The 16,932-nt window shown below is 40.7% G+C and overlaps 2 protein-coding genes across 2 annotated transcripts in view; both read right to left on the reverse strand.

Annotated features, from left to right (window-relative positions):
• Positions 1-16,932, reverse strand: part of LOC145984970 (sex peptide receptor-like) — a 215,909-nt gene that overhangs the window by 135,489 nt on the left and 63,488 nt on the right. The gene's annotated exons all lie outside the window — the stretch shown is intronic.
• LOC145995288 (transmembrane protein 11 homolog, mitochondrial-like) lies at positions 10,156-10,656 on the reverse strand. Its single transcript, XM_083131922.1, has one exon. It carries the CDS (start codon positions 10,654-10,656, stop codon positions 10,156-10,158), a length of 501 nt encoding a protein of 166 aa, XP_082988048.1.

The following is a 16,932-nucleotide window of genomic DNA, read 5'->3' on the forward strand; positions in this document are numbered from 1 at the left end:
AGTCTCGCGCGAACTATGAAGGCTACACATAGCGGCAGTACAGGAGTACAGGAGACGGCCTTACCCTTGGCAATGTCTCCGGGAGCAATCGAAGAAATGTCACGGGACAATGAAAAGTAGGGACAGTGAAGTGTAACTGAACATTCATGTGGAGGCCCGGATGAAGCGCGCCTCGAAGTAGAGAAGAGTTTACATCAGGTGAGCTAGTAATTTACATTTCCCCATGTCACTTACAGGAATTGCAAAAAATAAGAGAGACGGCACCGAACTACGAATGCTGTTGAAGGATGGCATAATCGCCTAAACAACCTACTTGGAGGACCATATGCCAGGGTCGGAGACGTGGTTCTTTCCTTGAAGAAAGAAGCGGAAATGCAGGCTTCGTGTACATGAGATCACAGTTAAATTTTGAGGGAAAGAAAAGGAAAACTGCATACCAAAAGCTCGATGCAAGAATCGAGAACACGGACCTGGCGATAAACAATTATCCACTTGTGAGCATGAAAGACTAATCCAGGTGCTGGCTGTCTCGAGAATCTAAGGTACAAGGTAGAAATGGGCGAAACGCAAACGCTGCAGTCACGTTACCACTCTCCATGTAGCCCCATTCTCTCGCGCGCGTTCCTTTACTTGGTTGTAGCAGCACTGCCGTTCCCTGTTGTAATATCTGCTGGGAACACAGCAGCCTCACGTTACCTCATCGACGGCTGCTATTGACTGCGGTCCCTGGATCAGATACCGAAGCAACACGTAACGGGTTTGTTTGAACTCAGTTTGACGCCATATAGTCCATTGCATTATGTACAGGAACTCTTCGACAAGGGAGTTTTTGAACCTGGCCACGAGAGATTTATTCTCTGCGCTACGTTTTCTACAACCGCAGTGTGACATTCCAATGTAAAACGAACTCGTGGACATTTTTAGAAGGCAACTTTTAATCGGTCAACCCTGGTCCAGGAATAGTAAATAAATTCAATCCCTGACTGGAAGAGAAAATCAGCAAACGTAAATGAGTTCTAGACGGTGTATAACCTTTTCATATTTATAGCATATCAATTAGGTCCAGGAACTTATTTTCCGGATCAATTTAAATACGGTCCGGGAACCTTTTCTACGGATGAATTTAAATTCGGTCCATGAACCTTTTTTCCAGAATGAATTTCAATTCGGTCCAAGGACCTTTTTTAGGGAAGAATTTCAATTCGGTCCAGGAACCTTTTTCCCCGCATCAATTTAAATACGGTCCAGGAACCTTTTTTTTTCAGGAACAATTAATATACGGTCCAGGAACCTTTTTTCAATGTAACAATACGCAACTTGGACCGAATTTAAATTGTGCGAGAAAAAAAATATTCCGGTCCTGCAGCGGAACCCAATACAAACCATTATAGACCTGTAACAAGCCTGCATGAAAGTGAGCCTCAAGTACCTAAATTAAACATATATTGCTTAAATATGTCTGTATTATATTGTTCCGCAAATTTTGTCTGACCAAAATAATTGTAGTAAATAATTCGGCATAAAGGATGGGGGGACGAATGTTCTACCTTTTGGGAGGGAGTGCGTCATAGGCCTTGGGGGCTATGGGCACCCCCGGTTACACATTTATGTCCTAGTTAACACAATAATTTTAATATTTTTGAACCTTGAAACTCTGAACAAATGTCCATTGTTGTTGTTGTCGGTGGGAGCAACGATGACGTAACATGATTCCAGAAACTTCCATCATTTTCGACACGTAAAATAATGATTCCTTTGAGCTCGTACTAATTGATTTGGAAACCATTGTCGTCCCACGAAATGAAATATACATCATTTTTCCACGAAGCTTCAAAAGCTTTTGTCTCCGCGGGATCATATCATACATTTCACAAGAGATCGAACCGAATGTTTTTTGTTTTTTAAAATTTTTAATAAGCCTTATTATCGAACGCGGCTGGGGAAAAATTCCAATACGTTGACTGCTTTTATAAATGTCAGATGAAATTTTTTTTGTCGTCTCTGTATTGACATGACATTTTTTTTCTTGTTTAACTCAAAGTTTTCTGATATATTATTAAATGCATCTATGGACGCAGGAGGTGGAATGTGAACTTGATTGCTTAAGATTTTCACTTGATCTGAACCAGATGAAAAGACTCATTGTTTCCTGTTGAGATGATCTATTTTACATTCTCCATCCGCTATAAGAACGAAGTTAATGTAAGCAAAACCGCGTGACTCGAGAAAGAGTTCATTTTCAATGCGTCAGTTCTGGTGTAATTTTGCGCATGAATACATTGGTTGTTGCTGTACAGCTCATAATATAAAGTTCCCGCAACTTCAATATAGTAGCTACGATGAGTAATGAGGCTTTATACCACGCACTATATTCTTAGGAGGAAGAATTCTGCACAGCTGCAATTCGAAAAACCAATAGCTATTCTCAGAATGCAGCACATTCATTTAGTCCATACAGCGGACAAGAATAATTATTAATATTTTATAAATATGGTGAAATCTGTTAGGAAAACAGCAATGGTTGCATTAGTAAGCAAATTAAACTGTTGGCATTGAGGGGACGAGGGGGTGCCATCCACAAATGAATTCAGGTGTAAAGAGAAAATAAATATATTTCCAAGGAAATTCACTTTCTTGGGAAGAGATAAATACACATTTGTTATTATTATTAATAATAACTAAAATAAAACATCAAATAATATTTAATAATTTAATTTCTCAATCAGATGTATTTTCAAACATTTATATTCCTCCATTCTATCGAATATATAATTCATTTCCAAGCAGTTTTCCCGAATTACAACATATTTCCCTGATTTTATAGAAATTACATTAATACTTGTCGGGTTTTACGTACGTATGAACTTCAAGCAACATTGTATCAACTCTTTCTGAAAGAGATAATGATGAAACGACATTGCCTTGTTGCAATGATGTAGATTTTCCCATCTTCGGGATGAGAATTCCCCAGGAGAGATGACCCACGTGCACTAATACAGGCAGTTTCTTCGAGAATCTGTTGCTCCTTCTTCCCAGGTGCTGCAGGAAAGTTATTGATGTCTGATTTTTGAATCGACGTGTTGATTTTTTTATTTTTTATTCTTTCCTCCCTTTCTAACTCAATCTCACCTTTATTCCCGCTTCTTTATTTCTCTTGCATTCCCTTTTCTCTTTTCTTTCTTCATTTCTCTCTCTCACTTGTTTCTCTTCTTTTCCCTTTCCCTGTCTTTCTTCTATATTGCAACCTTATCTCTTTCTGTCATTCACTTTTTTATTTCTCTTGACTAACTTCTTCACTCTTCTTTATTAATCATTCTTTATTTCTCTGTTTCCCACTATTTCTTCCCTTTCCATTTTTCTCATTTTCTTCTTTATTTAATCCTACTTTCTTTGCCTCTCACGTTTTATTTCTATTCGCTTTTTCTATTTTAGTTTATCATTTTTCTTTCTCTCTGTCACTTCTTTATTCCTTTTATTTTCCTATTCTCTCTCTTTCTTCTCTATTTTGTCCGCCATCTTTTTGTCTCACTTCTTATTTCCCTTCGACTAGTTTCTCTCTCTCTCCCTCTGTCGTTTCAATATTTACTCTCCCTCGATTTCTTCCTTATTTTGTGTTTCTTGTCTCCTCTGTATCTCTAATTTTTACTTATCTCCTGCTCTCTTTCTATATCTCTCGTATTTTTTTTTCTTTCATTCTCTCTGTCTTGCTAATAATACAAACACATTCTGTCAGTTTCGCAATATTCTTGCCAGCAACTGCACTAATGAACTTTGGAATCACTGACATTTGAAAATATAATGAAATATTTGTTTCATATTATTATTGGAGGAAACAAAATCATCCATAGCAGAGATGCATATTTCCTCTGTTACCAAGGGAAACGTGGTCCTTGGCAACCCACATCAATTCTCATTGAATGAAGATAGGAATGGTGATTCTAGTCTTGCCGATTCTGGTAGTTGTCAATTCGTATGGCAGTTTTTGTGGAAATATGAATATAATAATTACTCTATTGGAAGTGTTGCTATCTCACCGTTAAGAATGGCCAAAAAAGCAAATTTGATATCGTTAATGAGATCATTCCTAACGGAAAACAGCCCTGGAAAACACGCCGGTACAGTGGCGTTCTAAGAGTGGCGGAAAGGAGGGAGTGAGCGAGGCAGGAGGCTTCGTCGGTCGCGTTCGAGCAGTGTGAAATCTCTTTGTCATCTCATACGTGAGTGACAGTGCAGAGTGACATTGTAGTCATAGCAGAAGAAACAGGTTGTGGTTCTGTGAAAAGCAGTTATTTTTTAACATTTCAACTCCCGCTCTGCTGTTTACTGGTCTTGAGATGCAGGCGTGAAGCTCGCACCGCACGGAGCACTCACTGGTCTTTACAAGTGCAGGAGTTATCCTCAAGCCTGGTGTACAGTGGGATCCGTAAGTATTACCAAGCAAATTGTCCATCACCATGTTTACTCCCTTTGTTTTATGCAATGAGAGCTTCAAGAACGGACACAAAGCACCAAGCAATCTGCTTACAACCTCTGAACCAGTATACGTAATATTACAGTCTTTAAGAATACGAAGGATGAATATGAATACCAACGAAAATAGTCATGGACAATTTGCTGAGCAATACTTATGCATCCCACTGTACATTGTATACGTATTCTTCACCTCGAATTCGATGCATAAAAAGGGCCTCCCCGATGGCGTAGTGGTAGCGCCGTCGCCTTGTAATCAAGGGGTCCCGTACCCGGTGGAGACACATAGTGGTTCGGATTATACTTTAAACTGTAGGTCCAGTCCCTTACTGTGCATAAAGTGGACATAAAACACCAAATCAATCAATCAATCGATGCACAATCAGGGCTGTTTTTGAGGCTTTTCTTCATGCACGGAAAGCTTAATAGGGACTGGACCTACAGTTTAAAGTAGGATACAAACCACTATGTACCTCCAGCTAGTATCGAACCCGGGATTACAAGGCGACGACGTTACTACTAAGGCATCGGAGAAGCCCTCCATGAGGGCCTGTCACCGAGTAAGTAGAACGCTCACGGGTTCAAGCTGATCCAACTCCAAACCAGCTTTAGGCTTTAGTGTTTGTCGTGCTGAGAAGGCATAGAGCCTGTGGTTACATGCCCAACCCCGGGCTTAACGGAGCACACAAACAGGAGTGAAATAAACTCACCTGTCACTTGCGGGAGTTCGGAACAATTAGTTGTAATGGTCAAACAACTTTAGTTCAGAGCACCGCGGGTTCTTTTGTGGCATCCTCATTTGTTTTACGTTCAAATCATTTGTACCTTCATGTCAGCGGACACGTCGTTCTCAGAAAGAGCGATTTTTCACAGAGTTTTTCGAGATGAAAGTTTTCAGAGCCTCAGCCACAAGACACTAATATTATTCGGGTTCATTTTTAAGAAAAAATATATATATACAAGGCACGTCCAGAAAGTAAGTTCCGTTTCAATTTATCTCCGCTGCAGCGCTGCGATCGCAGTTCCGCACATGCGCGGTAGACGCTCTGTATCAAGGAGAAGAAACGTGAGCCATTTGGAGATCGCTGTCAGTCACGTACGCTTTATTGTGCTTCTTTACAATGTCGGTGTTGATTGAAAATCCCGCCGCTTGTGAAATCAGATCTGTGATTCGTTTTCTGAATGCGAGGAAAGTGAAACCATGTGAAATTTATCGGCAAATTTGCGATGTTTACGGACCAAATGCGATGAGTGATTCAATGGTGAGAAGATGGGTCCAACAGTTCAATGACGGACGTAGTGATGTGCACGATGAAGAACGAAGTGGGCGTCCATCTTTGGTTACAGAAGAACTGGTTCACGCGATTGATGACAAGATCCAGGAAAACCGAATGTTTACAATTAGTGCTCTCGTTATGGAATTTCCCCAAATTTCACGATCACTAATGCATGAAATTGTTACCGAAAAACTGAAATTTCGTAAACTTTGCTCACGTTGGGTACCAAAGATTCTTACTGAGCAACACAAAACAAAACGGATGGGTAGTGCACTTCAGTTTTTGACCAGTTATGCTGAAAGCGGCGAAGAATTTCTGACACAGATAGTCACAGGAGATGAAACTTGGGTTTCTTACGACACCCCTGAAAGTAAGCGGCAATCAATGGAATGGAGGCACACTTCATCCCCAGCAAAGGTTAAGCCGAAGCAAATCTTGACACCTCGAAAAATGATGTGCACAGTGTTCTGGGACTGGAAAGGCATCTTACTCATTGATTTCTTACCGCGTGGTCAAACAATCACACCAGATGCTTATTGCGAGACACTTCGGAAATTGCGCCGCGCAATACAGAATAAGCGCCGAGGATTGCTGTCAAAAGGTGTTGTTTTTCTTCACGACAACGCACGACCACACACTGCAAATGTGACGAAAAACCTCCTACAGGGATTTGGCTGGGACGTGTTTGACCATCCTCCGTACAGCCCTGACCTCGCTCCTAGCGACTTTCATCTGTTCTTACATCTCAAGTCTTTCCTTGGCGGTCAACACTTCAACAATGACGACGAGCTGAAAGAAACTGTTTCCAACTGGTTGAAGACACAGGCGGCAAATTTCTATGAAGAAGGTATACAAAAACTTGTGCCACGCTATGACAAATGCCTGCAAAATTTCGGCAGTTATGTGGAAAAGTAGTTTAAGAGTTGTAGAATTTTGTGTAATAAATAACTTTTCTGTATCTGTACACAATTTAATTTTATTACCAAACGGAACTTACTTTCTGGACGTGCCTTGTAGTATATATATACAAACAAGGGTGCCCGCAGGAAATTTTTCACAAGGGGTTCAAAATCGAAAGTTTGTCTTTTAAAGAATGTGTAGCCTACATGTACAGACACTGCCAGGTTGTAACGATTCCGTTGAAAGTCAATGTATTCATTACAACCCGTCAGTGTTGTATGATATTCGTCGCCTTGTAATCAAGGAGTTCGATACCCGGTGAAGGTATAATGTAGTTCGGATTCCATTTTAAACTGTAGGTCCAGTCGTGATTAGTCTATCTGTGCATAAAGTGTAGTCAAAACAAGAACTCAAATGTATTATTAGAAAATAAGAGTGTCTTAAAGAGGAGAGGAAAATAAATTATGAAACAAAGGATGAGGACTGTGAAGTTCAGTTTGTTTTTAAGTCCATTTTATGGACAAGAAGGCTAATCGCGACTGGAACTAAAGTTTAAAATGAGTTTCGAACCACTATGTGTCTTCACCCTTTGATTAAAAGACGACGACGTTACCACTACGCCATCCGGGACGACAGAAGGGAAATTTAAGAAGAAAGAAACAGAGAGAGAGGGGGATAAAGAAGAGAGGAAAATGGAAAGGAAGAGAAATAAAAATGCGAGAGAAAAGCAAGCAGCAGCTGTTTGACCCAATAACTGCAAATGTCTGGGTCTTTAGTGTCTAGAGCCAGAAGCAAGGTAACCAATGCTAAGAGGAGGGTCGTACCTTTATATTTGCACTAGAGTGCTACAGGAAGAGAGGGTTTCGCTCGAGCGCCAAATAGTTCACACGGACGACGCTAGATAGCGTACGGAATTGAGAGCTGCTTCGTTCGAGCGAATAACGTTCCAACAGACGGTATACGCTCGAAGCCCAGTAGCATAGGCGCCGACTCCATGGGGCTTAGGGGGGCTCGAGCCCCCCCCCCCAATGTTAATGATGTGGGGGCAGAGCCCCCCCAAATAATTTTGCTTAAGAGGATCTAATGTATTATTTTTCTTCTCTTGTAAAGTTCTCTGAATTGTGCCACATGAACGTAACTTTAAATACACATTTGGAATGTTCTAGACCGTTAACTTTGGGGGGACTGAGACTGCTAACCATCAACTTTGGGGAGGGGAGGCTATGACCGGAGACAGAAAAACACATGAATTATTACTATATACTAAGTATATAATTATTATTTACTATTATACATATATTAATCATAGACATAATGAATTTAGCCAAGGACTTGTTAAAGACTGTTTGGGAATCTCCTAAAAGAATGCAAATATTTAGGAATATTATTGACGTGAATGAGAAGGCTGGACTGCGGCCACTTTGCCCTCGTCGGTGGACGTTGAGAGCCTCCAGTGTGCTACAGATCTTATGGAACTATGAAAACCTTCTAAATTTTCTTGAGAAATTTTCTGAAGAAGATTCTACTGACGCAGCATTAAAATATGCTGGATACCTGGAGACAATGCTTCACTTCAAGACATTTTTCTTTCTCTCCCTCTACTGCCATGTGATGGGTCAATAGAAGAGCTAAACTGTAAGATTCAGTCTCCACGCATTGGTGCTACAGAAGTGGAATCAAAACTAAAATACTTGATTGACATCTTTCAAGAAAAGCGAATGTGTTTTGAGCAGTTCTGGCTGAAATGCACAGAGGGCAAACCCAGCCTCGTTGATGAGCCAGAATTGCTCCGGCAACGTCACGTCCCTAAGAGACTTGAAAATCCTGATGCTGCCAAACATCACAAGTTCTACACTCCAAAATAGTATTATAAATCAAGATACACTGACGTGTGTGACACAGCAAAATCATGTGTTAAACAAGGACATGAATCTACAGGACTACAAAAAATAACAGCCTTAGAGAAAGAATGCATCTCAACTGTGAACAGTTGCACAACAAACTTTCAGCAAACGCGAGAATTCTTTCGCCAAGATTTGGATGCCGATAGGCTCTCCTTACACATGTCCATGCTTGGTGATATCGCCAAACAGAAGAAAGTGGTTCTAACTACCATGCGTGACATAAGGAAGTTTCTTTTGGAAGACAGTACCCTCCAGGAGCTTCTGCTTGAAGTTGCCAAATTCATAATGGTCCTCACGATAGTGAGGACAGCCACAGCCGAAAGGTCATTCAGTGCTATTAGCCGACTAAAGACATATTTGAGATCTACAATGAGGCAGAAGAGACTAAGCAGCTTAGCGGTACTCCACATACATCAAACTGTGCTTGATAATTTGGACCTGAGACCGCTCGTTAATGAGTTTATAAAAAAATAACCCAATAACTTCTGCTTTATTTTTAAATCATGTTCATATATTTTTGTTGTGTATGTCACTTTATATCTTAGTGTACATGGTATTTTTATATTATTGCAAAATTAAATTTATAAAGTTAAATATTGTAGCAAGAACGAAAAAGTAAACTATTTTCCTGCGATTTGTGTTAGCATTTGTGTAAATAATTAAATAAAACTGTTAAATATTGTAAATATTCGTTATTTTATGGGTACGTCAACACCAAGGTTATATGCAACCCATTACATGTCTGTTGCGGACATTAAAATACACCCATGCCCTCGCCGGGACTCGAACCCAAGACCTCTGGATCAAAGCGAGTTGAGTCGACTACCCAACACGCTCGGCTACCGAGGCCGGCATAAAACTGTTAGGTTGGTCTCTTAATGTGAATATATACTTTTCAATAAAAATGTTAATTGTTATCTAAAAAACAAATGAACTCACACAAAAGACATAAAGAGACTTTGAAACATTTTCTAAACATTTTTCATGTTGCATTTCATTTGCATGAGGAATATAATAGCTGCTTAAAAACTGCTATACGAGGACGTAATTTTTATTTTTAAAAAGGGAGGGAGTGAGTCATTCATTGATTTATTTCAGTGATCAGAGCCCGCCCCCCCCCCCCAATAATTTTGACAAGTCGGCGCCCCTGACCAGTAGTACACGTATAACCGTAATTTGTCTTTGGTAGTGGGCCTTCAGATATGGATCGTGAGGTGAAAAACGCAGTCAAATTGAAACTTAAGTGAACATAAGTCATCATCTCCATATTAAAAAGTGGTTTAGACTATCTTACCAATACACATTGGGAATTGAAACAGATGATTGTTGTGGGCCGAAACTGCCACGATGGATATTTTACGTATTGTGTGTCTGCAATTGCTGTCACATTAAAATAACATTCCATTGCAAATGTTTGAGCTTGGAGACTCGAATGGGTGTGAAGTGGTTCCGTGCAGTACCCTGTAGAATGACAACAAAAAAATAGATAAATAAATACAATGTAATATGGCTTCCTTTAAGTATCAAACATACTTCAAGAGGAAGGTTACAGTACACTCTTCTTCGTCAACACAACTGATTCAGTCCACTGTTCTAGGCCACACTCACTCCATCGACCTTAACAATCGCCACCCAACAATGCTCACAGCAACATAAGACACTCCAATGTTCAGAAGGAGACGCTGCCTGCCATTGGTCCGCACAAGAACCAATGGATCCTCATGCTCGAGCAGATGAGAGGAGATCCTGTCGATCCCAGAAGGGTTGGTGTCTATGATATAGTCATAGCAAGGACTATACCTCCAGATCAGGGAGTAGAGGCTGGAATAGTACATGGAAATTCCAGCCACTACAGCACAGAGGGCGGTGGAGTTGCCGGAGAGAGCGGAGACGATGCCCGACCACCCGCAGAAGAGTGAGGCCGAGTGGAAATAGTTGGCGACAGACATCCACCAGCCGACCTCTGCCTTGATCTCCGGAACGTAGATGACTATTACGTCGCAATCGTCGTCGATGGCTTCGACGAGCTGGCCCTGGTGCAGTTCGTCACTCTCCTGAACGCTTCTCCTCCGAATGAACGCAACCTTCCTATCATTTGGAAGCATTGTGATGATTTATCATGCCTTATTTTGGTGTAGAGGATGCACAGCAAAATTTAGAACCCATGGTGGTCAAACCATGGTAACAGTCTAAACACGTTCTAATTTGCATTGTTAGTTTCTGTTTTTTTAAACTACTATAAAAAGAGAAATAGGGACAGGGTAGGACAGGAATATTCATGGCATTTCTTCATTTTTATTGAAGTTTCGGAAACACTTGTTGCCAGTGGCGGCTCCTGGTTCGGAATGTTGGTGGTTGCAGCGAATATACAGGGTGTCATTTTAATGGCGCCCACGGACCACAGATTCGTATGGAGGACATCAAAACAAACAACTTTTCTCAGTAACATTTTTCTCGTTGGTGCATCATTTCGGCGCTACAGCCGTTCAAAAAAGACCGTTTTGCCGCCTGGATGCTGGCAACCCAACACAACATTTGATCGTATCCTTGATGTCATATCCTGCGGCGAAACAGCGTACGGCAGGGTTGTAAGGAACACACAAGTTTTGTGAAAATTGACAAACTACCAGCATATGATTAAGTGTAAAACGAAGCGAGAAACGCGTCCAGTAGACCGAACATCATAGCCTACCAGTCAGAAGGTCATCAGTCATCTCAGGGGAAGGGGGAAGTGAACCAACGATATGAGAAATGATAAAAACGTATTCGAAATGAAGTGTCAATATCGGACTTTGTCTCAGCCTACATGTCAAATATCAACAACAATACATTTTATGGGACTTAGAGCTTACGTGTGGCTGTTTACGCCCAGCTACATGTCAAATATTTGCAAATCTCGTTGCAAGGTTTGATATCTACAGGTTTGTGTCCAGATGCCTTGTGGTACTTTTGTGCTGATAAGGGAAGTATCCGAGGTTCACGTTGTTACATTACGGCTAAAACACGTACAACCACAGTAACAATCTAATTATGAATCAGTAGCGAATATACTGTCCTGTTCACAGTTGCAAACTATTACATTACATGTGTATCCGGTGCATAGACAAACACAGTCGTCGGAGAGCTTGTATTACTACTACTTATATCCCTGTTTTTTCAACCATTTTTGTCACTTGCCTCATAATGCCCTGAATATACTACATTATATTATGTGTTGCTTACCTTTGGAATTTTGAGTTCTATCATTTCTATCTTGTCATCTGTTCAGTGCGTCACAGACAACTAGTATCAGAAGGACGAAGTGGATAGACTAAATTGTAGATGCCAACTTGGTAACTACATTTGTAAATATTTGACATGTAAGCCGAGACAACATTTGTAAATATTTGACATGTAAGCCGAGACAATATTCGATATGACCACTTCCACTTGAATTCTGTTTACTTCCTGTTAGGTTAAAGAACGTGTTTTCTCGTTTTCTTTTACGGTACATAATGTGGTTGATTGTAGCTATGTCATTTTTCACAGAATATGAGTGTTCCTGGCAACCCTGGAACGCATCGCTTCAGAACGGGATATGACGTCATAAATGCAATCAAATGTTGTGTGCGGTTGCCAGCATTCAGGCGGCAAAACGGGCTTTTTTGAACGACTGTAGCGCCGAAATGATGCACCAACGAGAAAAACGTTACTAAGAAATGTTGTTTGTTATGATGTCCTCTATACGTTTCCGTAGTCCGTGGGCGCCATTAAAATGACACCCTGTATATATAATTTATTTATACAGGGTGAACAGAAACTATAGGGACAAACTTCAGGAGGTGATTCCTGATAAGTAAAGGAACAAAAACGTTCATATCAACATATGTCCGGAAACACATATTTACCAAGGTACGAGGGCTGGCTGAAAAGTAATGCCTCCTATTTTTTTGTGACAGTTTAAAGACATTTTGGATTTTGAGCAACCATGCATTGTACTCTTCAGCCTTCCCCCCTTCTCCATTCCAAGTTTCAAACTTCTATCACCAGGGGTTGCTGAACTAGAGCGAGGAAAATGGCAGCATGTAACCATACTATGCCGGTGCACCTGAAACTGCGGGTGGTGACAGAGTTTCTAACTGCAGAAAATGTGTCCCCCAATCGACATTCATCAGAGAATGAAGGCTTTTTTATGGCAATGAATTTGTAACGTCAGTACTGTACGATGTTGGGCTGTTCCTGCTCACAATGAAAACCCCTGCCGAGGAACGCTTAACTCTCAAGAAGTTCCTTGTCACACACGTTGAGAGTTCCTCAGCAGGCGTTTTCATTTTGAGCATAAACAGCCCAAAATCATACAATACTGACGTTACACATTCATGCCATAAAAAGCCTTCATTCTCTGATGAATGTCCATTGGGGGACACATTTTCTGCAGTTAGAAACGCTGTCACCACCCGCAGTTTCAGGTGTACCGGCATAGTATGGTTACATGCTGCCATTTTCCTCGCTCTAGTTCAACAACCCCTAGTGATAGAAGTTTGAAACTTGGAATGGAGAAGGGGTGAAGCCTGAAGAGTACAATTTCATGGTTGCTCAAAATCCAAAATGTCTTTAAACCGTCACAAAAAAATAGGAGGCATTACTTTTCAGCCCGCCCTCGTACCTTGGTAAATATGTGTTTCCGGACATATGTTGATATGAACGTTTTTGTTCCTTTACTTATCAGGAATCACCTCCTGAAGTTTGTCCTTATAGTTTCTGTTCACCCTGTATATAATTTTAATTTTTATATATTTATAATGTAATTATACTATATATTTATAATTTTATATGTATTTATATTCGGGCTGAGCCTATGTCGATGTATCGGTATAGGAAAGTATCGGTTGCATTTTGTTCACCGGTACCGCCCCTTTCGCAGGATCCGCAAAATGCCACGTGATACTTTCGAGGTAGTATAATTATCATGTAAACTTTGAAGTTTCCATTTGTTCGGCAACAATATTGTGCAAAATTGCTTTTTCTTTTGTTACGTAAGAAGTACTTTAATGCTCAGATTCAACTGTCGAATATTTTGAAGGGAAACTCTGATAAACCGATGCTTCTAATTGGGCTCACCCAATAATATTAATCAGTATTTTGAACAGTTTTTAATTGTTAAAATTTCCAAGCATTGGCATCGGTACCGTTTGGAACACGACTTAACAACAGTACACTAAATATCGCAACTATGGCAATAGACAATTAGTCCCAGCACTCACGCTACAACATCAGGGAAGATAACTAGCACTCCAGTTGTATACGATAAGTTATATGTTAAACTGAATTTGGATTGGTAATTGGTGGTAAGGTTTGTTAATTAGTTTAAAATTCTCCCCAAAAGAAAATATTTATCTTTGCCTAACGTGGACATTTTGTATGTTGCTCTACGACACGGGACAGTAAGAATTTGACTACTGTTCGCACGCTGTTGCTCTCTAACGGCGTAAAAAATAACTAACATCCCAGTGTTTCCTGCCGGTCCGCCGTGAAGTCAACTTCCCTTGTGGGTGAACTTGGTTTGTTGCACATTCTCTGCAACGAGGAGTCCGAGGATAGGAACAACGGCGTTGAACATACTAGCTCCCATACTCCTCGCTGTAGAGATCAGACCGTGCTCCGGCGCTGCAACGTCGACCTATACGTCTACTCATATACGGTGAAATCTCGCAGGTTTTTGCCTTCTTTTTAAAGAATCATAATGGAATTAGCTTTTTTGAAGCAATCAAGGTTTACGTTTAATATATTTAATAGGAAACCAATGAAATTTCATGGTAAAATAACCGGTCGTTGTGCAACACTGCAACAATACCAGTAACCGCCCCTGCTTGTTGCCCTGCCATCTAGTTTTGTTATTTGTGGCCCTTTACCGTATGTCGGTTTGCTTTGTTTCAATATTTTTCCCTTTCTCGCTACTCTCGATCTAATAGGGCATTTAAAATTGTGTTACACTGGAGTTAGAGCTCTCGCCACGAAAACAGTCCAGTAAAGGTCACGCCACCCACATACAGTGTTGCCAACGAGTAACAATTTCAACCGACGAAATCGACAGCATACGTACAACGCACGAGGTGTTGACGGAGCAGCTTAAAAGTGTGGCAACCCTGGATGGCCAGGGGAGTAGAGGAGGCAAGGGGAAGCTCCAACCTTGACTGGACTGTTTTCGTGGCGAGAGCTTTAGTAGGAGAGTCCAAGTAGCTAGACCTGATCATTTCTATTCTATTACATATTTGTCTCTGTATATCTTCTGCCCTTGTCCTAAGTGATTTACTCAATTTATGGTTGTATATTGAACCTGATATTGCGACGGTCACCAATCCGAATACTGCGATGCTTGACTTGTGTTCCATTAAACCGGTTGCAGTTTTAAGTTAATCTAGTCTCAGAATTTATAAATCCCCTGTTGACCGATGTTACAATGGTTGGATTGATATGATGTGGCTGTTTCGCCCCAAATTAAGAGTAAAATACAAGGAATACTCAAATGAGAACATTATTTTTTGTTTCTTATCTAATAGATCTCTGTATGTAGGGTTGCACAAGTTTGCTGCATTTTCGCACAGACCTATTCAACTTTGAGTTAGTGCCTGTATACCTTAAGAAGAATAAGCCTTTGGGGTCCTCGTGCAGTCACTTATGAGCCACTGCGAAGGCCTTTCCTCCCATCTTCCTGCGAACTGAGGCCATTGTCGAACTTTCTCCTCCATTAGTAAACTGGCTGGTGTGGTAAGCATGCACAGGGGTATTGAATTTCCATTTGCAGAGAAATTTCTGTAAGTTTTAGGCTGAGAGAGGGCAAAAACCACTCCTCTTCACTAGTGCAAGTGTATACAGGAGGCGCCATCTCTAAAATAACAAAAATAACGTTTCGAAGCTGATTTGATTAGTGTTCCAGCCTTGAGGTCGTTTTGAATATAAGAGTTATACCTCATGTAAACTTGTGCTGTATACAGTTTGCCTTACAATTTTTGTTGATTGATTGATTTGGTGTTTTAAGTTCACTTTATGTACACTAAGGCTATTCGGGACTGGACCTACTGTTTAAAGTTTGATCCGAAGTCAGTGCGCGTTTAACAGTCCTGCAGGATGAATGTGTCCCGGCGTGAACAACGTTCTTATGTGAAAATTGCAGTTCTCCGCGGAAGGAATGCGAGAGAATGTCACATTGAGCTAGTGGAAACTTCAGGAAATGATGCTCCACAATACCAAACTGTCGCGAGGTGGGCAGGAGAATTCGGGCGTCGAAGAGAAGCAACTGCAGACAAGCAACGTTCAGGACGACCTGTCACTGCGCGTATTATATATTTTTCTCTATCCTGATACAGATATCCATGTTTTTCAAAATCCATACATTAAACGTTAGCATATATCGTGACCTTCCAAGTGTATACAATTTCTTGCCTGACCCGCATTATCGTGGGGAAAAATAGTTGCCGTGACTTTTGCTATAACCCTCGTATTTAATGGAAATATAATCTAATGTTAATGAAAACATGGCCTCCCCTTAACGTTTGACGAAACTTAGCGGATACCCTTTGAAAATTTTGAGACTAGAGCATTGACCAGAACTTGATACAGAAATAAGAAACGCCATTGGAACTGTCAAACAGGTCATCAAGTTCTTTTGGGAGAGCAATGTCCGCTGAAGGCTGGCCTTTGTGGAGGAAGGTATTGTCCATTTCCAGTATTTTTAGTTCTTTACTTTTGTTATCTGTTCGGTTTTTTTTTTTGGGACTTCATTTTGCTCCCTCGCCGTCGTTGTATTTGCATCTCCCGAAGTTCTTCAAGTGAAACGTAATTTTACTTCGGTTTAAGTGCAAAGAGAGAGATTATAAGAGACTTCTTATTACGTGGTTGCAGATAACAATATAGATAGGCAGGCATTAGAAGCTTAACGTTGGAGGCAGGTACAAGGAAAAAGTGCAGCTGCTTCGTTCTTACCTCTTCCCTTAAAACTTAATAGTTTAAACTACAAAGCAACTAAAGTTGAATTGTACAAGTCATACAAAGAAGAGTAAGACCACGGGGAATGGACCATATTAGTGTGACGTCACGCAGCAAGATTGAGTCCAAACAAAGCTGTCACATGTTTTTCTCCTATTCAAAAGCATTGAAATTTCCATCGGAAGGGGTAGCTTTGAGAACTGCGACAGGAGTTATGAATCAAAATTGTGATGCGTATCGTACATCTTCAATGTAAAGATCAGATTTCGGAGAATACGGTGATATACAGAGCGACCCATTGAAGTCTAGACCGTCTCGACGGTGTGTGCGCTATCGGCAAGCAAAGCGCTCACGACCGTATGTCGGCACTGTAGACTGTCCATCAATCTAGCGCGCAAGTTTCCGTAACTAGTTTA

The sequence above is a fragment of the Lepisma saccharinum genome, chromosome 1 (genome assembly GCF_977018435.1).
Source record: "Lepisma saccharinum chromosome 1, izLepSacc3.1, whole genome shotgun sequence".
In the NCBI taxonomy this organism is placed as follows: Eukaryota; Metazoa; Arthropoda; class Insecta; order Zygentoma; family Lepismatidae; genus Lepisma; species Lepisma saccharinum.